Source organism: Durio zibethinus, chromosome 6 (genome assembly GCF_047325235.1).
Source record: "Durio zibethinus cultivar Kanyao isolate XHJ-2024 chromosome 6, ASM4732523v1, whole genome shotgun sequence".
NCBI classification, from domain to species: Eukaryota; Viridiplantae; Streptophyta; class Magnoliopsida; order Malvales; family Malvaceae; genus Durio; species Durio zibethinus.
In genome coordinates, this window is record NC_143167.1 from 30,859,704 (window position 1) to 30,885,053 (window position 25,350).

A 25,350-nucleotide genomic window follows, 5' to 3' on the forward strand; every position below is an offset into this window, starting at 1 on the left:
TCCTGGAAATTAGACTGCATACATGGTTTTATCTTATAACTCCGTTCAGTTTGCACAGTTTGAGATCAGACAAGGGAAAGATTAATAAAAAATAAACGTGAAATTAAGAAATTAGTGCAAATATTTAAGGCTCTTTGTTAGAGCATTTATGAAACTGTGAAAAAATAATTGGGTAAAGAATATAAATAACTGAGTACAAAAGCAAAGGAGTTTCACATTTTGTTTACTTATTTTCTCTTCTTTCATTCCTCAATCTCCCTATCATGAAAATATTAAGTATCCTTGAACCAAACATGGTATTTTTCTGGTATGTATTCATAGAAGTAGATAGTCCCACTATATAATGGATTTTCATTTTTGAACCATACATAGACATACAATTGTCAATAGCATTATTTAAATCCAATTGTAGGTTTCAGAAATTCATAGACACCTGAAGGAAAATGATCCATGGCACAACTATTTTCGCCTAGCATTTGTGTTTGCCTAGGGGAAAACTGCTATTGATGCTTCAATCTTGACTATAAGCCTTTGTTAGTCTGAGCATGTGGCTTGCTGCAGGTTTTATTGTTAAAATTTTTTCAGGTTTAAAGTTTTCTTATTTATTGGTTGGGGTTGACTGCAAAGCTTGCTATTCAAGAGCCTAATACAAGCAGTATCAAGAAAATGTCTGCAATTTAAGACAGATGATTGTTACAACTATTTTTCAAGGAAAACACTTTCAAACTTGCTATCTTTAATGGGTAGATATGACACTAAGTGGTAACCATTGGAGGAAGGATGTTAGATTTGGTTCCAAGGGCAGGAGCGTTGGTGTCAGGAAAAGCCTGGGTCCCTGGAAGGAATGAAACTGATCCATCATAACCAATATTAATGGGGTACCGGAGTAGGTGACCCGGCAGATCATGGTCAAATGTATCACTTGAGTACAAATTCCAGTGCTTGTCAGCAATATCATTCACTAGCCCGATACATTCCCGGCTTTCTGGAAAATCGAATCGGTTATGAAGCTCTCCAAGAAGCTCTCGCCGACAAAGCTCTCCAAGATGCTCTCGCCAAAGAGCCATGCGGAGACCATATATCTGACCCCTAGCTGGTTGCGTAGTTGCTAAATGATGTGGTTGAAATGCTCCCATTGCAATCTCAGAGTCTCTTGAACCAGCCATTGACCTCTCATTGATGTTGGCAGATCCAATGATTATGTACTCATCATCAACTGGAGAAGAACAAGTTACTAGACTTTTGAAAATTATGTTAAAGAAGATTAAGAAAACCTCAGCTAATTAATAGTGAAAAATCAATATCAAAGGGGAAAAAATTAAGCTTCAAGAGACTTTTGCCAAAATAAAACTATGATAAGTTCATTACATACCAATCATCATCTTTGCATGAACATAGATCATAAATCGGCGAGTTTGTTGAGCTCTGCCATAATCTGAATTAGGATCTGGTCGCTCTGTAGGCACATACTCTTCATTCTTCTTTGTCTCCCGGTTCCCGAGGCAGAAAAATGCCAAATAGTCTCGAGGGTGTTCATTCAGTCCCTTTTTTTGAAGGGCTAGGACAACATCGTGATACATCATCTGAATTGTCCTCCTTTGCCAATCTAAAATTGCCTGAATAGGACCACTATCCGGTACCCCTTCTGGCCACATTGGAATTACAATGTAGACAGAAAACCTCTCCCCTGCTTCAATTTTACTTGCAATCTTTAGGGATAACTCCTTTGGTATGAGCTGTAAAGCCGCAATATCCTCGTCTTTGATGTCCCTAGAATTCCACCCAAAGGAGCTTCCTAGGAAATATTGATTTTCTATGTAAATAAAATTCTTTGCTCGGCGAATTGCATTGATATAAGCATCTTGAATGCTTCGCTCAATGATGTTATTCTTTCCACTGACAAGGCCGACTCCATGTGCTTGCCCTGGTTCTTCAGGAAAGCCAACAACAGCCCCATTATCAATAGATCGAAACAACTGGACAGTCCATGTTTCACTGTGATCTAAAGGCACAAGTTTTTGTGGTCGGACTGTCATTTCCTGAAGCTTGTGTATAGGAAAGAGGAGATGTTTCTTCCACCGAGCTTGTCTTAGCCACCTTTGTTCGAAATTGTACAGGACATCCCAAGCAACAGGACCCTCTAGCTTGCAATGAATATCATGCCAGGGCTCCCTCGGCCCGCCTTTCCCGATTGAAGAGTCTTTGAAGTTCGGCTGATGGAAATCATTATGATGAATGTCGTTCAAAGTCCGGAACAGAGGATGGTCTTGAGTGTCGTATCTCCCATCACAAAGATCAATGCCACCAATAAAACTGACAACCGTTGGCTTTTCTGATCCTGGATTCGGGTTTTCACTATCAACAATTAGTGTTTTCTGATGGTGAGTAAACATAGTAGCAATTTTAAAGCCTTCAACAAAGCTTCTTTTATTATCAGGATTGCGAGGGCATAGAACGCAATGCACTTTAGAGTACCGAAAATGATTAGCAGTTTCTTCATCATGGGTAGACATCAAGCCTTGCTCCTTCAGCAATTCGATGGAAGTTCTGTCATCCCAAACAAGCAAAAGAACTCTCACCCCATCTTTAGCCTTCCTTTCGAGCAGCTCCCCAAGTGTTTCTTTACTTCCAGGCTTTTCCTTTCTTGGGTCCCGAATCAAGGTTATTTCAGTGTACACAGACCAACCAGTTATATAAATGAAGTGTTTTGCCTTATTAATTGCCTCAAAGATGTCTTCCCAACATCTCTGAGGTTCATAAAACTCACCTCTAGATAGAGGAATTTCAGGTTTGAAACCATCTGAAATATGGGCATCTTGGTAGAGGGTAACCTTGCAGCCCTCTCGCTGTCGGAAGAAAGTATAAGGAACTCCCTCGAAATTAGGGTTTTTAATTCCTTGAGACCAATTTTCGTCCTCGCTAACACTTTGAAATTGCAACCGTACCTGGATTCTGGATTGTCCAGGTATTGGATTACGGTCTTCATCTAGTATATCAAGATGCCGCGTCACAATACCCCCATTGACTATATCCTTAACAGGTAAATAAGCTCTGCCAATCAGTACTGCACCAATGGGACTGTTATCCTTTACAGTGAATATAACATATTCGATCGAATGGGCGCAGTATATGCGGAAGCTCTCGTTCCACTGGGGGGAGGATGGTCTATGTCTTACCACACTTGTTCGCCCCACCCTCGCTTTATCTAGATCAACTGTTGCATAAAGCTGTGGGCCTAAGAACTGCAAAGATCGATGTTTTGGAAATGTCTGAGGCATACGATCGAGATTGCCAATGATATTTATTCTCAAAATTAAAAATTAAGTGATCAGAATAGGATAGAAGAATAAGATAGGCATCGCACCGTTCTCTTGATTCGGGCTAGAACCCTTTTCTGGAACTTGCTTGCGCTCATCGTCTCCAAAATTTAAAGAAAACAAGACCACAATAAGGATTGAATTCCTTTAGAAATAAACTCCATTATTTCATTACAAAACATTAACTCAAAGGTATTTGTTATAAATTAAAGCTTCAAACAGCCAAGTTTCATTACTTCTGTCTTCAAATCTTTTTTTCCTACAAGTCCACTTTGTCTAACAAAGTTCGTTCAATTAGGCTATGATCATGTTAGAATTTATGGAAGATATTATTCATAATAGCAGAAAGTGATAGGCTTCAAATGTCTATCTTTTTATTCAGTTTTGATGTGTTTTTTACATGCGTACTAGAAATCTTTGAAGGGAAGAAATTATTATTTGATCAAAATTCGGCTCCTAACATGGTTTAATTTTAATCCAGCTTAAAATTAATTAGTATATAGTCCCTAAACTCTACTGATCACATACCTGACCAGAGCAAAAGTTTTGTTTACATCCATAATGTAGCTTATCAACCCCATATATTGTTGCATGAAGTGTTCCGTGGAGCAAATAAAATTGCTGCTCCATTGTTCAACCTGCAAACTCTTAAAAATTCAGTCAAAACACACCCACAATATATACATTTCGAAACAAGCCAAAAACAAACGCAAAAATGCTGTTGTGAATTAATTACTTGGAATATAAATTAGAGGCGGCTAAAGGTGATTGCCTAAAAGACAGCTTAATCGATGAATTCCTGCGGAAAGATTTTGATGCGGTATGCAGGTTTAGGTTTTTGAAGGAAGTTGACCAAAAATATAGTACTTACTATTGCTTCATGTGACGTGTGAAGAATGTGCATGAGAATTTGAAGTAAGAATCAGATCCCAACTTTGCTTCCCAGCAACCACTTTGCCAAATGCTATAGATTACTTTGATAAAATATTTAGAACATTTACACGCTTAGGGGCTAAGAGCTTGGTTTTTATACGTAATCTAATTGGGAAACTATTAAATCAAATATTGAAATTTTCTACTTATATATTGTACCTGATCTTATATATTTTGCCTGATCTTTATAAGTTGACCAAAATATGAAAGTCACAAAAGGTATTGCCCCTGATTCGTGACTAAATTCAAAATACTGCAAAAAGCAATGTTATTCCACAAAAAGAGTTTATAAACACCCTATTTGATTTGGGTCTTGGATCCTATCCAATATGATTTAAGCCTAAATTCATTGAATTCGATTTAGGATCCAATTAGAAGGTTTAATTAACTTTTATTTTTATATGTTTATTTTATTATTTTATGGTTTTTTTATCTATCTTTAAAATTTTTTTTAGTTGATTTATCTATTTTTTTATTAAATTTATCATTAGTTTAACATATTTAAAAATAAAAAATAAAAAATATATATTTGATCGTAAATTGGTGGTTGTAGAGTTCCTGTGGATTTTAATCTGAAGTGGAATGAGTCTTAAGTTTTTGATAATATGAAAATCTAGTCGAAATAAGACTTCTATCTGATAAAAAATTCTTTTGATCGGGTCCTATAAATCACTGATCACACAGAACGAAAAGGAAGACATAGTGACACGAGACAGAAGAAATCAAAAGCAAAAAAGGGAGTTATGGGTAATAGAAACAGTTTTAGATTTTTTTAGAATTTTTTTCAAATTTTTTGGCAATATTTTTTTGAAAAATTTTTGAAAAATCCAAAATCCGACCAATTTTTCGTTGAATTTTTCAACCAACTTTGAATTTTTCGACCAAATTTTTTAGTTTTCGACGGGCTGTTTCAGATTATGGTAGAACATTCAATCGAAATCTAAGTTTTTCTAGAGAGAGATGAGAGAAAAGAGGGGAAAAGAAAGAGAGGGAAGGAAAGCGTCTGAAGAAAATCAAAGGCTTTTGCCTTTTATACCTTCAGAAAACGATATTATTTTAGCCTTATTAATCCTAGAGGATGCCTGTGTATTACCATTGGGTAACTCGACCCGAGCGTCAATCTGCTTTTGACCCGTATCTGATCCGAGTGCCAGTCGATTCCTGGAGCCAAGCCAAGCCGAGCTACACATTCTCAAGCCGTGTTTTTTAGCTTTTATCTTTTTTGGAGCCGAGCCGAGCTGAATCCAAGCCAAGCTAGCCGAGCCGTTTCAATATTCTTTTTTTAATATTTATTTATTTATTTATTTATTATTATTATTGTTGTTGTTGTTGTTGTTGTTATTATTATTTCTAAATTAAAATTATTTGGTATTTCTTAATTTTTTTTAAAAATTTAATTTTAATTTAATTTAATTTTTCTTTTTAATGATTTTTCTAAAATAAAATTTTAAAAAAATATATTTTTGAAGAAAAGTTGAAAGTATCAATTTTTCTTGAAAATAAAATTTTAAAAATATATATTTTTGAAAGAAAATTGAATGTATCAATTTTTTTTAACATAAAAATAAAAAATAAGGTTTTTAGGGAAAGTTGAAAGTATCAATTTTTTTTAAAAATAAAAAGATTAAAAAATATATTTTTAGGGAAAAATTGAAAGTATCAATTTTTCTTGAAATTAAAATTTCAAAAAAACAAAACATTTTGAGAAAAAAATTAAAAGTATTAATTTTTCTCGAAATTAAAATTTCAGGAAAAAATATTTTAAGGAAAAGTTGAAATTACCAATTTTTTTAAAAAATAAAAATGATAAAGAAAAACATTTTAAGGAAAAAGTTAAAAGCATCAATTTTTTTTAAAGTAAAAACTTTCAAATGCTTTAAAAAAAATTGAAAGTATCAATTTTCCTTGTAAAAAAACAATGAGTTTTTTTTTTAAAGAAAATGATTTATATCAAAAGTTGAATCATTATTCCTTTTTTTTATTTTTTTTTTGAAAATTTTTTAATGTTAAATAATCCAACGATAAAGTCTCTGTAGTGAAATAATAGTTTTTTTGTATACTCTTGAAGTGAAGAAACTTTTTAATTTTTTGTTAAAAATATTAGAGTCAATTAAGAATAATTTTTAATAATTAATTATTTGATAAATTTTTTAGACTTAATGGATAACACGAAATCAAGTTGGTACTATCCTTCGATGAGCGTTGTGAGGGTGCTATAACCTTCCTCACACGTAATCGTACTTTCGAACTCTGTTCTGATTAATAGACCCGAACATATTCTTTTAGGGACTCTTAAGCTTAGGTGTTCCTTGAAATGATAAATTTTTTAGGTGATCAATCGCACCTAAACAAAAAAAAAAATTGGTGGTGACTTCTTAAATTAATGTCTAATGATAGATCTTTAGATCTAGACGTTATGACAGAGTTTATAACAATGCATTAAAGTGATTCTTTTCTTGAATATTGATACATGTGAATCGAAGATAAGGAATAAAAAAGAGACAAGATTTGATAATCTTAACTTAGAATAAAAGTGACCCAAAAATGGATTATTTTATTGGTAAATTATATCATTGATCATTTAATTATAATCGTATCTTAAAATGATTATTAAATTATTAAAATTTTTAATTTAGTCATCAAAATTTGAGTTAATGTTTTTTTTATCATATAATCATTAATCTCTAATAATGTGTTGATTGATAAAACACCAAGTGACATTGTTACGTTAGCAAAATTTATAGTACCACGTTAATAATACCATGTGATTTAGATAACATGGCATTGGTAATGCCATGTGATACCTAATAGCTAAAGTGATACTATCATATTAGTATGCCATTAGAAACTAACAACTAAATGATAAAAAATACTTATCCAAACTTTGTGATGCAATAAAAAATTTTATTAGTTAGATGATTATTTTAAAAGTAAGATCATAATTAATTGAGTAATGGTATATTTTACCCTCATTTTATTTTAAGAAAAAAATAAGTAGATGTTATCAATCTCTTTCCTTTTTAGGGTTTTGGTATATACAAAAGAGTAAGTCATGTCCATTACATGAAAACCCCGTTTCTTCTTAAAATTGACAAAAAAAAAAAATGAAATCTTTAAAATGTTAGTTTCAAATGAAACATTGAAATGTTTCCTTAAAAACAACTTTTGCACAATTGTTTAAACACAAGAAAGAAATAATCCAAAAGAAACCTCGAGTACTCATAATTTGAGCACCGTGTACCAAACATAGGCAAGCTGAAGGACTTATATCAACCAATTACAGCTATGATATAGGATCTTGCTCAAACAAAACCAAATTGACAACAAGCATAATTCTTCACTTAGGCTTTACTTCGTACAATAGATAAAAAGATATATATAGAATAGTGGAGAAAGAATAAAGTGGAAAGATGAAATTGTTTTTTTATTACCGCATTTAATAAAAATGAAAAGAATGAGAAAAGGTAATTTTATTTTTATTCATTGTTTGATAAAATTAAAAAAAAAAAAAGAAAATTGTAAGTTAAGATAAAAAAGTAAAATTAATGATAGATAATTTTATAAATATGCAATATTAATCTTCATATCTCTTTTATTTTTTCCTCTTATATTTCAATTCAGAAAGACTTTTTTTTTTTTTAATAAAAGTGAAAAATATTGCTCATCTTTCTTTTTTTTTTCCACCCTCTCACTTTTCTATCTAGCATAACAAAACAAAAATTTTTTTTTTTTCTGTTTTCTTTACTTTCTTTTCCTAACATTTTCTATGATATGTGAGTATGAAAAGCCAATTATTTGATCGAAACATATAGATCTTTAAATAATTCTTCATCCAAAGACTAGTTTGTGACCAAGTTATTGCAAAGTTTTGGCTGAAATTTTAGAGACGTCAGCCAAAATAATCGACCACCAAATTAGTTTCGCCATAAATAAATTTGCTGTACCCGAAGAGCTAACAAGCGGCTGCTAATCGAAAATCAACCCCACTAATAATTAAGATGCATCCCCTTCACCTATTCACCCATGGGCGATGGGATCTTGATCTTGGATTAGCAATTAACCTACCTACCCTCTAAATCAAAACAATGCCTAATTCCAAGTTTTACAACTTTAACTGCTTTGCTGCCACAGTCTAGCATAATTGGATAACATTAACTCTCTTTTTTTTCCCTTCATTATTCACATTCAAAGGCTAGTTTTAATAAGTTCGAAGCCATATCCCTTTTGTAAATTCCACCAATGGAAACGTTCTAGACCCTACATATTAGATGGGTTGATGATATTATAATTAATGGTCTACTGTCTAAAGGAATTGAATAACTAATTAAAATTAATATTGAAATGATATTTTTAAATCATCAATTATTCATCATGTGAGTTCGATCCTCACTTTTCAATCAATTCACGGTCAATTCAATTAGAACTGAAATTAATCGTTCGAATTATATAATTATAATAATCTAGCAATTTGTCAATTGTCATACGCCAAGTTTTGTACGAATTGGTTAGAATCTAATTTTATGCATTTGAAATTAAACTTTAATTTATTTGGTCGGCAAAAAACATCAGGTAACACAGAGATCAGATAGAGTTTCTATTCAAGATGATTATTGTGTAGCTTTGATTCATATTCTATTCAAGATGATTATTGTGTAGCTTTGATTCATACTTGTTAACCACTCAGTCTGTTTTGAGCTACTGCGCTCTCATGATATCCCTCCAATAGTTAAAGATTTGTACGAGATATAGTTAATTATGAGATTCAACTGTGCGTCTGACAGATCTGTTTCGTTGAGAAAGCTAGAGTGACCCAAGACCCTCAAAGACCAAGCTTTGGCTTTGCAGCCGGTTGTAAAAGTAAAAGCCAGCCAGGAAACCAAAAAGATAGCAGCTAAGCTAGTGTTTTTTCAATCTTTACCATTAAGGGGAAATGACTTATTGGCCACAAATCACACAGTCGGCTGGGTAATCAACTACCATATCGGATTCCTATTAATATGCCAACCCATTGGTTGGAAATTCTCGTGCCAATGCAACAGTTGAGCAGCAAACCTAATAATTAATTGTCTGGCTGACCTCAAAGCTTGGCCTGCGTAAAATAATTTAACATGTTCACAACCCTGCTTCTTTGATTCACATCTTCCTCCTACTGAACTAATCTTTAACTGCAAATTACACAATGTTCCATCTCTTTCAAAAAATTCTTGGACTCGAAGCAAAGCAGAATATATATATATATATATGACAGAAAATCTATGCGTATGAAAAGCTTAATTGAAGCATGAAGAAAAATAGACATAAAAAAAAAACAATTTGTCAAGTAAAAAATAGAGAGAGAAATATGCAATTTTTTATACTTGAAAATTTAAAAGTGAAACTAAGAATTCATCATTCTATCGACAAGTTGATAAGAACTTTTAACTACTACAAACTCATGTCAAAGGTCTAGAAACTTTCCATTTTTCAAAGAAAAACACTGACTTTTTTTTAATGAATTGTTGTTGATGTCACTGTTGTTTCTTTTCTTCTCTTTTCAATTCCAATTAAGTGGAAGACCTAGGTACTGAACATTATTACTTACTACCTTTTTATTGAGAAGTGATGAGGATTGTCAACATGTTATTTATTTATTCTTTGTTGTTGCGAACCTAGTTCTATCATGGCTGTGTAGGTGAAATCTTTATTGCAGCAAGTAATAATTGTTATGTTGGACTTTCCGTTCAATCCACCGACAGCTTGTATAAATTCTTTCTTACGCAGCACAAAGCCCACACTTCCATATTTCCCCTCTTAAAACTGCACCTCACTGTTTCCATATTTATGATCTCTGCACTTCTTTTTAAGTCTTCTCTCCCCAGGAAACATGGTACAAGCAAAGAAATTCAGGGGTGTCCGGCAGCGTCAGTGGGGCTCTTGGGTATCTGAAATTCGCCATCCTTTACTGTAAGTCCACCCACTCACATTATAACACCTCTTCTTATAATTACCTATATACATATTTATTATATCAGCCTGGTCGCATACTTTGATTTTAATTGTGTTTGATGTACAGGAAAAGAAGGGTATGGCTCGGGACATTTGAGACAGCTGAGGCTGCGGCAAGAGCATATGACCAGGCTGCTATTTTGATGAATGGACAAAATGCCAAGACCAATTTTCCTGTAGCAAAGACTCACCCCGGTGACACGAATGCTCATGATGATGACTCTCCATTGCCTCCCAAGGCTTTATCTGAGCTTCTGAATGCAAAGCTCAGGAAGTGTTGCAAAGACCAATCTCCTTCTCTGACTTGCCTCAGGCTTGACACTGATAATGCTCATATTGGGGTCTGGCAAAAACGTGCTGGCACTCGTTCAAGCTCCAATTGGGTCATGAGGGTTGAGCTCGGGAATAAGAAAATTATTCCACCAGCATTGGAAGATGGATCAGCATTGTCATCAGGGTTGTCGCCTATGGCTGATGAGATTGAAACTGGAAGTGTGATGGGAGAAGAGGACAGGATTGCAATGCAGATGATTGAAGAATTACTCAATTGGAATTGTCCTATGACTTCAACTTCAGGTGGAGTTTAGAAAAGACATCCTTAGAATAGCATGTACATCCTCTGCAAAAACCACTCAAGTCCTTTTCATTTTGCCTTTCCTGGTCATAAATCATTCATCTACCATCGTCACATGTAAAAGTGGTGAAATATTCAGTATCTTTCCCGGTAATTATGAAATTTGCCATATGAAAACAAATGTAGGTCAGCACCTATATACAACTGTTTACTGGCTTCCATTGGGAAATGCTATAGTTTGCATGAATCATGTATAAATACGTACGTACGTACATATCAATAATTACAAGTATGAAATTTGTGTCACAGACGAGTATAAAGCGTGAGAATGTGTGATTTGATGCTTTATGAGCAGATGAATCAGAGCTTCGTATCTTTCACATAAGATTCCAAGCTCACTTTATTACAAAATATCAACATAAGTTTAAGTTCATAGTTGCCAAAGTAATTTCAGAGTTCTTTTATATGTACATCCAAACGAGACATTGGTCCTTGAAGACACCCAAAAACCAATGCAGATTTTTTATTGTTCTGAACACTTTTAACACAAAACTTGTACAATTATTGAATGGGGATATTGTTGAAAGCTACGTATATATATATACAAGTAATAAACTAATTAATTGTGATTTTGTCTTAGTGATTGTGTTTCTCTTTCAATTGAGAATGATGTTTTAAGAGTTAAACTCTCCTTTTCTTTTCCTATGGCTATCAGAATGCATGTCTGAACAAGAAAACGGATCGTAAAGGCAATGGAAAGTGCAATAACAACTGTTGAATTTCATGGCTTTTAATCCCTCAGACAAAATAAATGTTTGTGGGAAGATGGATCAATTTGATAAAGAGTACTCAAGACAAATACTTATATATTTATTACATCTAAATAATAAAAAATATATATATATATATATAAATTAGTATCCAATAAAAAAATATAAAAAAAATGAATTAAAGGTTAAAATAATAAAAATATCATGAATTTTAACCTTTATTTTAAATCAGTCTTTATATTTTTATTACATCTAAATAAGTTATTAATTTTTAATTTGTATTCAAATAAATTTTTAACCTTTAATATTTATTTAAATAAACTCTTGATATAAGATCAATCTTTCATTTGAAATAAAAGTTTATGTGATTACAAATAAAAAAAAAAAGACTTATTTATATACAATAAAAATATAAAAGCTTATTTAAGAAAAATAAAGTAGTTTATGGTTTTTAATATTTTAGTCTAAATTAAATGTTTGCTCATCAATTATAATTTTTTAACTATTAAGTTAAAGACAATACTCGAACATTTGGTTTAATAATTAATTCAAGATTTTTTTGCATAAAAAACAGGGTTTGAGTATTTTATTCCCTAAATCAATAAAATTATAAATTATTTACCACTGCATTCTAATTAAAAAACAATAGTGAAACATCAAATTATTAAAAAAAAAGAAACTTTTGTTAGTATAAGATAAGAACACTAAAACTAAAATTATAATATCTAATAAATCAAAATGTACTATACTCACCACACTATAAAAAATGAAAAAAAAAATGTTTGAGATAAAGGAAGGAAGGTTAGCTCTCAAAGCAGTTGGACGAGGGTTAATGCACTTCGTACAATGGGAGTGAGAAATGTTGTGATGTTATTAATAAGAAATAGAGAGAGGGTTTCAACGTATTGGTTAATTAGTTGCATTGCTTTTCAGCATGTGATGTTGATATCTTTGTTTGTTTCCATTGTTTTCAATTTGTTGAAGTTTTTAAGTGATCGATCGATAACGATGCTTTAACAATTTCTGTCGATATGAGGTTGTAGTAAAGGGATGGACCCTTGGCGTTGGCTAGCCTGCACGCCTGCATGCATGGCGATTGAAATAATTGATCAGTTGTTCTTAATTTAAACATGTCTTGAGAAACTGATCTGTATGAGGTCAAAGCTAGGCGTGGGTCTTTTGTCATTGCTTCGCTCACCGGGGCCTCAACAACTTCTTGTTTTTATATCTATGAATTGATGTATATACAATATATGCTTTATTTTAAAAGCGTTTTGTATAGATTTTTGAGAATGAAGGTAGCTTAATAGTAGTATGCAAAGTAATTGCTTGTTTGTCATAGAGTGAAAGTTCGAGTTTACCTGTTTAAAATAAATGCTGATTGATGGCATGAGATGTAACTTTTATGTGTGTTCTTATTTCTTAGTCCTTGCAGCATGTTATTATTCACTGTTAGACTCGTTTCTCATTGTATTAAAGTTTAAACAAGTTCCATGAAATAATATAAATGGAATAAATTAACTAAAACTTACCATGGGTAATTTTTTAGAATTTAATTTAGCAATGTTTGCAAATCTCGCTAAAATTTAAAATTTAACGATTTTATGAATGTCACTAAACAATTAAAAAAAAATGTTGCAAAAAGTTTAATTTTCTGTAATGCCTTTTATTTCTTGAAAATAAACTTTTCTACAATATCTAAACTCCATTTTATTAATAAAAAAATTTTTAAAATAAAAAACATAAGATTGAACTGTTGATATAGTAATAATTAATCGGTAGGTTGATGAATTATTATCAAAGTATACAATTTGGCCCACTTCCAATCTAACTTGTCCCTTACAATCCTTTCACCTTGGTAGCCTACCATTGCAGAAACTGCAACTTTGCTATAGATGTATAGCACTTAAAAGAAGAGACAGAATCACCAACGTGGAGCTAAGCACAACCAATTTTATGCTCTTTGTTTTTAATTAAACAAAATTACGATATCTAATCTATATACTATGCCTTAGAACTTGATTTTTGGTGCACACTACCTTAGATTATTAATCAACCCTAAGTGTGAAACGATAATAATTAGTTGTGACAGTTTTTAATGTACATTTGGACTTTATCCAAGCAAAACCAGTCTTTTCAATAACCACAAAAATTTTGTAGGACCTTTCCTTAGGACAAGACTAAGGATTGAATGAATCTCTTTGAATTATAAGTCTAACACTGACCCAGAGATTAGCTCCAAACAATCAACTTAGGACATTGTATGTTTTCCTCACATTTTTCCAATTTCCTAAATTGCCTAATTAAAAGGATAATGTTGTCAGGGTTAATTAGCTGATGGTGATGATTAGTAAACCCATTTTTGTTGAGGTGGTTCTCTAGGCATATCAAAAAAGACCTACCATTATCATCACCTAACTGTCTTGTTAATCCCACATAAAACATTGATAATAATAAAAAAAATTTATTCGCATACATGCTCGCACACATACACACAACATGATAATATAGAGTGCTATCAGTTCATCAATGTGTATATGTATTGCAAAACTTTGTGCATGTATTTGCATTCATCCTCAAATAAAATTTCTTTGTCCAATTATCTTTTTCTCTTTATTTTTCTTTTAATATTTCCATGTTGCTTGGTGAATTTTGCTTTCTTTACTGTTGAAATTAAGTTTGGCACTGTTTCTAGTGGAAATTATAAGAAAACTTTGAGAATTCACATTAAATTTTTAAAAAATTTTGGGCTCTGAATTCGTCCATGCAATCGTCATTTACATGAATAGGTTCAATGGAGTTCCATCTGAGGAACGAATACTTTGGAGAACTTTCTTAGTTAAACTGGGAGCAGATAATCTCAAAGGTGCAAAAATGAAGAGCTTTTTGTTGCTTCACACAAGTACGTAAAGTTAATTCATTTCCATCATTTCGCTGCATTAATTTCATTATGATAACTTAATCTTACATTCTAAAAAAGGATCAAAATTTGTCGGTAATAAAATATTAGAGTTTTAGTTTAATTATTTGAGTTTGATAATTTCAAATATTAAAAAAAACTAACGATTTATTTAAAAAATTTATCTATATATAAGATAGTTTAAATTAAACATTTTAAAATCATGAAATTGAAGAGATGTGTTGTCACATTAATGAGAAAGTGAGACAGGGATAGATAATAGCCAAGGGAAAAACCGAAGTGGTGGGTGGCAAATGCACTGGTCCTGCAATTTTTTGAAGTTCAATAATATGTATCTACTTTTGCTGACTTGGAAACTCTTTCAATGGAAACTAGGTGACAAAGGTTTAGTTGGCATACCCATTAATTTGTTTGTTCTTTTTTGAACAATTTTCCAATGCAAGACTTCCGTGCCATCTAATTTTTTACTCCCTACCTAATTTAACTATAAAGGCCTAGAACTTCAATTACTAGAAAAAATTAAAAAAAAAAAAATTAGACTTAAAAGTTAAAGGATTTTAGGGCTGTAAACGAGTGGATTCTGTTCATGATTTTTTTTTTTTATTTCTAAGGCAAGATTGTTCATCATTGTTCGTTTATTTTTAATATTGTTTGGGATATATGTATCAATGTTGGGATGTCATTATGGATAATAAAACCTTTCTGATATTCATCGACTTTTCTCAATGGTTTGACTTATCAGGTCAGTTTACAATGTTTACACAGTGCTGGGAGGTGTCTGCATATACATTGTCGGCAAGGATGAGTATGATGAACTTGCTTGTAAGGTTTTTGTTCTCTTGGTGCACGTAATTCTGTTGCAAGACCAAAAAAATGGGATTAATTCAACTGAATATTTGATTAAGAAAATGAAACTGGTAACTAAGAATGACATCCCAGCTAAGTTTGATTTCTTTTCTTGTTTTGAATCTCGTTTATTTGCCTTGAGGCCTAAATTCTAGTTTTTGAATCTTGTTGGAGTAACCTCTTCGATTAAGGATGCTTGTCGGAAATCTCCGAGTGAACGCTTGTTTCTAGCAAGTATGGAAAGATCTTTTTGTCTCGATGAAATTGTTTTGGAAGGTTTTGAAGTGAACAATCTTTTTTGTTTTGTTTCTTTTTAAACCTTAGTTATTCCAAATCTTGATCTGAACATGTTTCATTCGTCAAGGGAATTCTGGAAAACACAGAGAAAGATAGAATCAAAAGCCTCCAACAGAGATTTGAACTCTGCCACCGCTGAAGAGTGCCCTTCCTGCCATCCCACCATTAGTAGATGGAACAATAATCTCCTACATGCGATGGGAAATAGAATGCATTAATCTTCCATTTGTCAAAAGCTTGTTTGGATCAAATTAATTCAACAGATTTTGTGAAATTTATTTGAAAACCAACTTTTGGTTTTTGTATAAAGACTATACTTTCAGGTAAAAGTTGCCACCTATGGGCTATGGCATCCTTTTAATGGAGGAAAGAATATGTTAAGACTGTCTAGGAACATTGCAAAAGCATATATAAACAACTCAAGTTTGATCTAACAGTAATTATCCTCTATAATTAAACTTGGTAATAGCAGTAAAGTATATTTATTCTGAACAGTAAATAACAGTCGTCCGACAATAATAGTAGTAGTTAATTTCACTTATATCGGTCATGGTCAGAGCACTTTCCATATTCAAGGGAACCAAGGCCGACGATCATGAGTCAATTGACTAGATTTGTTGCTTATAGTTTCAGTTTTCTTAAATGTAAAGGCTAAGCAGTAAGCCATTGAGTCTTCTTCAATAGGCAGAGTCGCAGCAATGCAATGCTAGAGAATACCAGGGGTAGGGTGGGACAAACATCTTTTGAAGTGTCCAAGGTAATAAGCTTGTACAAATGCAACCGAAGCCAACAGAAAGGCAGCCTCTTCATTCATAGCCCTTGAAAGACCTCAAAATATTAAATACCTTTCTATGTTATGTACAAGCGAGCTACATAGTAAGTTTAAATCTAGGTCACCACCAAATGCCTGTGTAGTTAGCTTGGTCAAGAAAATAGAGAATAGCCTTCAAGGACAATATGGGAAAAGATTCTGAACTGCTCAACCAATTGGACCATCTATGTCCAGACTCAAGAACTCATCTAAAATGATGAATTTGATAAAATTCCTTGATTATGAATCATCTGGGGGACCATAGTCCATAGATATATGCAATAAATGCACTCACAAGAAAAATCAATTTAAATGAGTTGAAAGGCCAAACATCTCTACCATGCATAATACAGAAATAAAGGGAAAATTTTGGGACCATAATAATATGATCCAAGCTCCAGCAAGTTAGCAGTGCTCCAGCCTGCCTTAAAACAATTTGAACCATCCAATATCACATGCTATTCCACTTACTGAATCAATTCCACTATTACATGAGCAAAGCAAGAAAATTCGATAACATAATCACATGAGCAAACTTCCAAACGACGCATGGAAATCATCTTTCAACAATCAAAATAGGTCATAGCAATGATAGGTAACAGGTCATTCGGCAGAAATGTACTACATAAGAAATCCACATTACAACTTATTTTCGGCAATGGCAGAGTGGCCTTGTCACCTAGAAGTCTGATCCAGCAAAAGAATTTGCTGCCAAAACAGTCAAATGCTGGTCATATTCGATCAGCTAGGTACCGTACTAGAGAGTTGATAGGCTTAGCAAAGTCAACATTTCCAGTCCCCTGGTGCCTAACTTTTATTCGAGCAAGGTAATCAGCTGCAATCCAAGCAAAGCTTAACATTACTGTACCTTCAGCACCATCAGACTTCTGCAACTCTACTGTCTCCTTTACCCATTTAGGATGGTAAGTGACCTGGTACCATGCTGATGCCTTTCTTTCATACAATTCGTTCTTCTCATCCTCATTGAGCTGCTCAAAGTCCAAGTCCATATTCTCAAAATGTTGCCTGAATTCTTTCCTCAGGGCACCATAAGAATGACCTAGCTTCTCCTTCAAATCCCCTAACTTCCTACTGGTGTATTTAGGCATGGACCAGATGTGCCCAGTTACAACCTCTTCTTCCCTCTTAACTTTGTACTGTCCAAGAAGTCCAATCAGCTGCCCATCATAGGAGCACTTTTTAACCCATGCGTCAGCAATGTAGTCAGCAGATCCTGTAACCTCAAGATCTGCATCATAATTGATGTCACTAGCATCAAAATTGAGCTCAGAAGATTCAGAGATATCGTCATCATACGCGCCTTTGATATCACGATATAGTCTTCCCAAAATTTTGTTTGATTTGTAAGATTGGTAATCCTCTTTACCCATAAAATCTGGGTAATGTTTTGGTTTTAATTGAGCAGGCATTGACACAATCTTCCCAGTTTTAGGAAAATCAACAGCTGTAGCCGCTAACTCTGCAAGATATACACATTTCTCATCTAAAGCACCATGTTCACTAAGGTCAGCATGAACCACATGTGCATTGCAAATAGTTCCCAGGCTCTCGTTCACCATGTTTTTTGAAAAAAACTCTATTAAATCCTGTAGAGTAAATGTGAAACAAAACAGTCAGTAGATTATTTCTTTAACCTACTTGGAATTTAAAATAGTTCATTCATCAGAATAAAAACTGACTAGCCCTGCAATTTGATATATTTTAATCAAGAATATATCCACTTTATTCCCGCAATTTTGCTCCAGTTTCTCCCATTTGAAGATTTTTCCTTTTAGACATTAGGAATTCAAAATAAGGTATTCATCATGATACAAATCCAAAAATCAGTTTCCTGCTTTATTAATATATTATACTCAAGAATTTACTAGTTTTATTGCCACATTTTTGCTCATTTCGCTCTATGGAAATTACAGTAACATAAAGATTTACAAGTGACAAGAAAACCATTTCAAAAACCGTCAGTCCATTCCTACTAGATCGATGCCAAACAACATGGTGCATTTAAACAATAAAAACTGAGCTGGTTGTAAAACCATAAAAGAATAATAACAAAGAAACATATAGTTATGTGCTCAACCATGTATGTCTTCAATTGCAACATTCCTTTTGATACCAGCTTTCAAGCAGCATACTAGAAAACAATATTGTTTGTAGTAACAAAAAGAGGATTTTATTCAGGAATACTAGAATTTTGTATAATGCATTTGAATAAAAGGAAATAAAAGAAAAACAATTCTGGAAAATCAGAGGTTCATAAAAGTTCAGTGATAATAACCGAACACAACAAACAGTTACCTTATGATTGACTGGGCGTTGCAATAACTTAGGCTCACCAGGGTCATACTGCATGGGTGGCCAGCTCTGCCTGCTAGGGGGGATAAGAAGTTCTTCCCATGTGACAAAATAAAGGTCCCCATCAAGATCACTTCCAGAAGCTTCATCTGTATGGGGTCTCTCACCCTTTTGAGGGAATACCAGACAGTCATACAAATGGTGTAAACCAGGGGCATCAACTGCTTCAAGAATCCTTATATCTCCAGGGTGAAGACAAGGATTCTTAGCTATAACCACCAGCCCTTTAATTACTTCAAAATTTTTCTTTGTTTCAGCAAACCTAGAACCATGTTTCAGGAAGCAGTTTTCTATAGATGGATTGGACACTTGGATAAAGCACTGACCTTGTTCAAGTACTCCTAGTTCATCCAAAACACCCATTAACCACCTTCCTGAATGAACAAAAATCCTAGCTTTCTCCCTAAGACCCCAAAGCTGAGATGCTCTTACACAAGTCAACATTCCTCTTAAATGAGGTTCTATTTGAGGCTTGAAACCTGCACTCAGCATTATTGCTGGAGTATGCCCTTGCTCAGCACATGATGAAGTGATAACTTCAAATGCTGCATCAGTGTCCACAAGGATTTTGTTTAATTTAGAAACCATGGTCTTTTGCATTCCCCAAAATACTTCATCTGGCACACCTAGTGTTGAAAGCAAAGTGATAATTTGTCTATTCAGGAAGCCAGGCTGAAATCTTGTCCAAGAACAGATTTCCAATGTTGTGTGGTTAGAATGGAACTTATTCATACTGGGCCGTAAAGAAAGGCGGATCCCGTCACCTTCTCCTGGCCAACAAGCCACAACCCCTTTACAACCAGCATATCTAATTTGATAAGCACAAGGAGGATTTAGGTCCAACTTCAGTTTCTGAGCAACTTCCATTGCAAGATCAGGAGTGATCTTGCCAATCCCATCAGAGAACACATAGTTATTCCTCTCTATATCTGTAAGGTCTGGGTTGACCTCTGTTGAAGGAACTTCCACTGTCGCATACGTTGAAGAGAAGCACTGACCCATCCTGGCAGCACATTTAGCAATATTTCGGTTTTGAAACTTCCCCATCCAACTTATAATATTAAGCACACTTATATTCCCATCTTCAGCAAAAAACCATGCAGAACGGTCTCTCAATTGATTGGCTGAGAAAGCAAGGAAAGAGTATTTGCGACCACAGAAGTAAAATCCATCTGTTAGAATAGACTTTACCCTTTTGAACACTCCCGTTTTCTGAGAAAAAGAAGTAGATGTCACATCCCTTACAATTGAAGCAGCATAGTACGTGAGCACATTTGCATTCATTGTCTGCATGCCTTCATCCATAAATGTGACCCTTAAAAACCGATCAGCGACTTCTTTGTATTTCCTGAGAACCCTATTAGAAAGCTCAACTTCCGGAAGAAGGCAATAAGCTTTGGTTGGAGTAATAACCAATCTTCTGATTTCAACAAGATCATCCAGCCTTTTAGGGTTCTTAAAAAGCTTAGGATTCCTCAGCAGCCAATCATGGACAACTTTCAGCCTCTTGTAAGCATCATACACTGGACGTCTATAGGAATAGATGTGCTTTAAAGCTGCCACATTGACCTCCCTTGATTGGTCTCTCAGTAGGTTAAAGAAGTCCTCTGACAACCGATGCTGAATGAATATGCCTTTGTGCATTACAGCATTCACCAAAAACATTATGTCAAAGGGAATCCCTTCCTTGTAATCAATATAATAGAAGGGATCTGACATGGACCTCCCAAAATCAGGTTCATTACCGATCCGAAGTGGCAATCTGAGGTAGTCCACTGGCACTCTTCGTTCTTTGAGATAATCCATGGCCTTCCTCAGCTTTAGACCATGACGAGGACGGATTATGACTCTATATGTATTACACCGACCAATAGCTCCACTAGGGGTAAAATCTGTGGTCCGGATCCACTGATCATCATCATCTAAAAGATCAAAAGGAACTGATTCTTCAATCTCATCATCAGCAGTTCTATACCAGACCCAAGGTGAAGAAGCCAGTTGCAAGAGCACTACTAAGCATGATGGATCAGGGTACTGCTTAATCTCGTTAATCTCCCTTACCAAGAACTCCACCTTAAAGTCACATTTAATAACTGCATGCTCCGTTGTGCCTTTGAAAGAGAAGGCTGTATCTCTAGAGAAACGAAATTTGCAGGTACCATCAAAAGGATCCACAAGAAAATTAACCCCAGAAAGAGGTCCTTTCCAGCCAACAAAGAACTCATCTTTGCTAGCCAGGGTTCCAATCTCCAGGGAGACATCAGGTAAATTAAAGGGTGTCGTAGTCCTCCTCCGACGATTCAAGTAATAAGGATTTTCAGGCCCCAAACTAACCTTCAATAGCTGATTGTTGAAAACCAACTCAGTACGACCAGCAGCATCCACAGCCCAATTTACTGTTAGAGGGGAGGCAAAATGAACAAACGCATGGGGCACCACCTTGTTATAGTCATCTGTTGTTGGGATAACTGTAGTGTCAGGAATCTCAAAGTTGGGATATGACTCTGGTGGTGTCCATGAAGTCTTCAATCTACACCTCCATACAAGTCCAACTTCATTCTCCAAGTAGTCCATCAGATCTTTGGCTTTGACATGTCTGTCAAATCCACCAACACTAACTTGTGTCACCACAGTGTCCCTTTCACTTCCTTCTGACTCCATGTATTTCAGAAAATTAACCACTTAGGATTAATATCAAGCAAATTCCTGAAACAAAACCTGAATTCATGAAAAATATGATTATATGAAAAAGAACAAAAAGTTATCTTTTTGCAACTTCAGCCATATTTATTAATTAAAAACACAATTTAGTTATCTTTTACACCTTCTCAACAACTAGGCAAAAAATCATTGGCATACTCAGCAACAATACATGGTAAATTTCTTTTATGTTATGGTTTACTTTATGACTACATGCCAGTTGATAAAGTAATTGTGAAAAAAGATTACTAATTAGTATAAATACTACCCTGCATTCTCTTCTCAAAAGCATTTTATCCAGGGGAAAATTGCAGACATCAATTTGCTATTAACAACCACGGAATTAAATCCATTCACATGCCTCATAATCGGTACTCGAATAAAGGAACTAAAAGAAGGGAAAGTGGGGTTTCAAAATTCAAACCATAGTATCTTTTATATGCATTACTATCAAATTGGACTGACCAACAAACTAAGCACAGCATTTGGCTCACAGTTTAAAGCTTTGTGCATCCAGAACGGCAGAAATAGAATAAAACATAACGATTAAAACCTTAAAGAGTATCATCTTCACGTTTTCAGAACAATTTGAAGAACCAATAAGAAGAAGAACAATTATTTAACTTTATTCTTATTCTCTAGTCGGAAATTAGAAAAGAAAATGAACAACTTCATCCTTATTCTATTTAATATGCATACTGTATAGACCTCATCTTCTGCTCTTATGGTTGAATTCCACATATTGGTCAAGGATACAAAATTTAACTTTACAAAATATACCCAATTGATGTAAAACAGAATTCATTTCAATTATCACTTGTAGTATGATATTCAGCACAGCAATACCAATAGAAAGCAAGAATCTTCTTTCATTTTTTTGGTAAAGAGAGCTTGAATCGGTAAAGAGAGCTTGAATCGTTAAAGAGACCATAACTCAAAACAAACAACACAATATCTCTGCTTCATTGCCAGCCCTATTTCAATCAATCAGAAAATGAACATTCAATCTGTTTATCTTCCACTAAACCGCATTATATTTAAAAATAAATAAATCAAATAATAACAGCCAATCAATCATTCAGCAAACGAAGAGAAATCAAAAAGAAAAATCTCCAAAATTAACATAATATATAATCCAAACCCGTTTCCCATTTTTTTTTCTTTCAAACAGAATCTTTTAACAAAATGCGATCATGGCAGGTAAGAAACCAAACGAAATTAATCTTAAAAAAAGAAAAGAAAAGAAAAGAAAAATGGCTTGTAGGAAAAAGCTGCTAACCTTGAGAGTTTTGCTGAGAGGCTACAAAAGAAGCTACTTTTAACGCGTTTGCAGAGTAAGAGAAAGCAAGGTTTTTGTGAGTATAGGGAGAGAATTGAGAGTATAAGAGAGATCGACCCATTTAAATAGAACAAGTGTGCTTTTGTTGTGTGTGTGTGTTTTTCCTTTTTTTTTTTTTTTGTACTTCACGAAGAAGTAATTTAGGATAGAGAAATTCTTCGGTTCTTGTTGGAGAAGTTGTTTCCTTTTCCCGCTTTGACCTTTTTTTTTTTTTTTCTTTTGTGTTGTTTCGTTTCTTAATTTTTTTTCTCCTAATGATGGTCGTTTTGATGGATGTTTCTAGGGACATAAATAATTCGATTTTAATTAAATTAATTGATTTAATCGATTTAATTTAATTGATTCATTAATTATTAAATTAATTTCTATCAATTATTAAACATAATTTTAAAATTTTTTTATTTTTAATTAATTTTATTTAAAAATCGAATTAGTTTGAATTTTTATAAAACATATATATAACTAAAAAATATATGAAATTATCTATTTTATTTTAATTTATTATAATTTTTAATTTAATATTAAAATATTAAAATATTTTTATTGAGTGATTTTATTCAATTTATTTCACATATAAAAAAATAAAAATTTAAAATATAATTTAACTTAATATATTTTATTATTCAATTAATCGAAAAAAAATAATCAACTTATCAAATTAATTTCGATCGATAAATTTTTTAAATAAAAAAATTAATTTAATTAATAAAAATAATATAATATAATTAATTTAATTTAATTTTAAATAATTTAATTCGAAATTAATTAAATCGATAAACACCCTAAATGTTTTACCACTTCTAGCATTCCTTCTCCTCCTTCATTTTTCTATCAACTGTAACCCATCATTTCCATTATTTTTTCATTTGTTATAGTTAAAATTCAACATTTAATCACATATTATTAAAAAAAAATTTATTTAATGATAAGAGGTTTTTAAATTTTATCCAGCATTTTTTTTATCAATGTTTATTTACGTCAAACTTAATAAATTTATAAAAAAAATATTTTCTCATAATTTGTCAACAAAAATTTTTTTTTAAAAGCAAATAATTTAGATAAAAATAAATGAATACTAAAATAATAATTTTGAAAGATTATAAATAAAATTACACTAAATATTAAAATATATAACTTTGTTTTGACATAGATTAGTCGATATTAAATCTCACCTATTTATCTATTTTACATAAAAAAATAAAAAATGAAAAAAAAAGGGAAAATGGTTGGATTGTGGGTGAAGGAGTTGGATAAGTAAAACTTCTTGTCAATAGAGTAATCTTATTGTACAATGTTTTTCTAGAACAAAAAAATTGGGTGCCACTCTACTTTTTGTTCAAGTGATTACTTGATTAAAATTTTAATTTTAATGGAACTCAATGTTGACCTGATGCGTTGTTGTAGAATTGGCCCAAAAATATATGAAAGTTCATGGGCTTGGGCTACGTTTAATTCAATCTTAATTTTAAATGGTTATTTTTTTATGAGTTGTACTTCAATAAAATTTAGTTCAGTCTCCCCTATTTATAAATTTTCATTTTTTTAAAGTCTTAACTTTCTAAAAAAAAAACTTAATTGGCAGGTAATCATTGTTTCCAATAGTTCGTCCAAATAAGTACGTATAAAACTTACGTATATCCAAGCATACATGTTTAAAACTTAAAAAAGAGTCTTAAATCTCATATCGAATATAATAAGAGGATCATTAAGGTATAAAAAAGTTCACAGGATAAAACTATAAGATAAAGAGATCAAAGCGAATAATAACTCACAAGAGTGTAAACTATGACGATTATGTTGATCTAAAACGTCGGATAAGTGGATACTTGGATCTTGAAGCCACGCGTGTTTGAAACTTAAGTCTTGACCTGTGACAAATGGTATTAGAACAAGCTCTAAACCGTTCGACCCACGCCAAGCCCTTCGATAGAGGTAGGCAAGGTCGCAGAGTGACTAACTTTCGTGACGAGGGCGTCACGAGATTGGGTGTAGAAGAATATCACGGATCTAAGAAATAGTCACTACCTATGGTATAAAAGGGTTCACACTAGTCACTACCTAAGAAAGTGTCCTCGTCACGAAGTTGGGTGGAAAAAAATGTCACGGATCTAAGAAAGAGTCACTACCTATGGTATAAAAGGATTCACACTAGTCACTACCTTAGAAAGTGTCATAAATCTTACATCGACACATCGAACATAATAGGTGGAGAAGAATCTCACGGACCTAAGAAAGAATCATAAATCTCACATCGAACATAATAAGAGATCAAATATTTAAAAATTGTATCTAGAATGACTGGAATGGTACAAGCAAGAACAAATATAATTTGATCATAATTTGATCATTATGAGCAAATCGCAAATCCAAAATCTTTGTAGATATAACCAATCATTAGTTTTAAATCTCACATCGAACATAATAAAATGATCATTAGAGTATAAAAGGGTTCATACTATTTTTTTTTGTGAGGTATTTTTTGTAA

General features: G+C 33.0%; 3 protein-coding genes and 1 pseudogene across 6 annotated transcripts; 2 read left to right on the top strand and 2 right to left on the bottom strand.

Annotated features, from left to right (window-relative positions):
* Positions 1 to 423: 423 nt before the first annotated feature.
* On the bottom strand, positions 424 to 4,310 carry LOC111285925 (phospholipase D alpha 1-like). 3 transcript variants are annotated; one of them, XM_022875625.2, is made up of 5 exons: positions 4,189 to 4,310; positions 3,846 to 3,955; positions 3,365 to 3,418; positions 1,373 to 3,269; positions 424 to 1,216 (listed from the first exon to the last, which is right to left on the bottom strand). In XM_022875625.2, the coding sequence occupies exons 2-5, from the start codon at positions 3,945 to 3,947 to the stop codon at positions 756 to 758; spliced, it is 2,514 nt and encodes an 837-aa protein (XP_022731360.2). In that variant the 5' UTR covers positions 3,948 to 3,955; positions 4,189 to 4,310; the 3' UTR covers positions 424 to 755. The 3 variants fall into 3 exon arrangements, with proteins under 3 accessions (XP_022731360.2, XP_022731359.2, XP_022731361.2); XM_022875624.2 differs by lacking the exon at positions 4,189 to 4,310 and adding an exon at positions 4,054 to 4,182; XM_022875626.2 differs by lacking the exon at positions 4,189 to 4,310 and adding an exon at positions 4,054 to 4,182 and having other exon boundaries at positions 425 to 1,216; positions 1,373 to 3,242.
* Positions 4,311 to 9,571: 5,261 nt separating this feature from the next.
* Positions 9,572 to 11,106, top strand: LOC111285934 (ethylene-responsive transcription factor SHINE 2-like). The gene is made up of 2 exons (XM_022875642.2): positions 9,572 to 10,193; positions 10,303 to 11,106. Exons 1-2 carry the CDS (start codon positions 10,114 to 10,116, stop codon positions 10,820 to 10,822), a joined length of 600 nt encoding a protein of 199 aa, XP_022731377.1. The 5' UTR covers positions 9,572 to 10,113; the 3' UTR covers positions 10,823 to 11,106.
* A 3,254-nt stretch (positions 11,107 to 14,360) lies between these two features.
* On the top strand, positions 14,361 to 16,613 carry LOC149518566 (uncharacterized; annotated as a pseudogene).
* A 147-nt stretch (positions 16,614 to 16,760) lies between these two features.
* LOC111285924 (RNA-dependent RNA polymerase 6-like) lies at positions 16,761 to 22,919 on the bottom strand. Of its 2 annotated transcripts, none has more exons than XM_022875621.2 (3): positions 22,806 to 22,919; positions 18,770 to 21,532; positions 16,761 to 18,060 (listed from the first exon to the last, which is right to left on the bottom strand). In XM_022875621.2, exons 2-3 carry the CDS (start codon positions 21,485 to 21,487, stop codon positions 17,185 to 17,187), a joined length of 3,594 nt encoding a protein of 1,197 aa, XP_022731356.2. In that variant the 5' UTR covers positions 21,488 to 21,532; positions 22,806 to 22,919; the 3' UTR covers positions 16,761 to 17,184. The 2 variants fall into 2 exon arrangements, with proteins under 2 accessions (XP_022731356.2, XP_022731357.2); XM_022875622.2 differs by having other exon boundaries at positions 16,921 to 18,060; positions 18,770 to 21,544.
* Positions 22,920 to 25,350: the final 2,431 nt, after the last annotated feature.

What these genes read in the sequence shown, in the direction of transcription:
- LOC111285925 (XM_022875625.2), bottom strand. Translation starts at nt 3,947, where the DNA reads ATGGAGCAGCAATTTTATTTGCTCCACGGAACACTTCATGCAACAATA. An exon ending in TAGCCCGAATCAAGAGAACG is followed by an intron (nt 3,270 to 3,364) that starts GTGCGATGCCTA and finishes CGTATGCCTCAG; the next exon opens with ACATTTCCAAAACATCGATC. An exon ending in TCATGCAAAGATGATGATTG is followed by an intron (nt 1,217 to 1,372) that starts GTATGTAATGAA and finishes GTTCTTCTCCAG; the next exon opens with TTGATGATGAGTACATAATC.
- LOC111285934 (XM_022875642.2), top strand. Translation starts at nt 10,114, where the DNA reads ATGGTACAAGCAAAGAAATTCAGGGGTGTCCGGCAGCGTCAGTGGGGC. An exon ending in GAAATTCGCCATCCTTTACT is followed by an intron (nt 10,194 to 10,302) that starts GTAAGTCCACCC and finishes TTTGATGTACAG; the next exon opens with GAAAAGAAGGGTATGGCTCG.
- LOC111285924 (XM_022875621.2), bottom strand. Translation starts at nt 21,487, where the DNA reads ATGGAGTCAGAAGGAAGTGAAAGGGACACTGTGGTGACACAAGTTAGT. An exon ending in AACGCCCAGTCAATCATAAG is followed by an intron (nt 18,061 to 18,769) that starts GTAACTGTTTGT and finishes TTTACTCTACAG; the next exon opens with GATTTAATAGAGTTTTTTTC.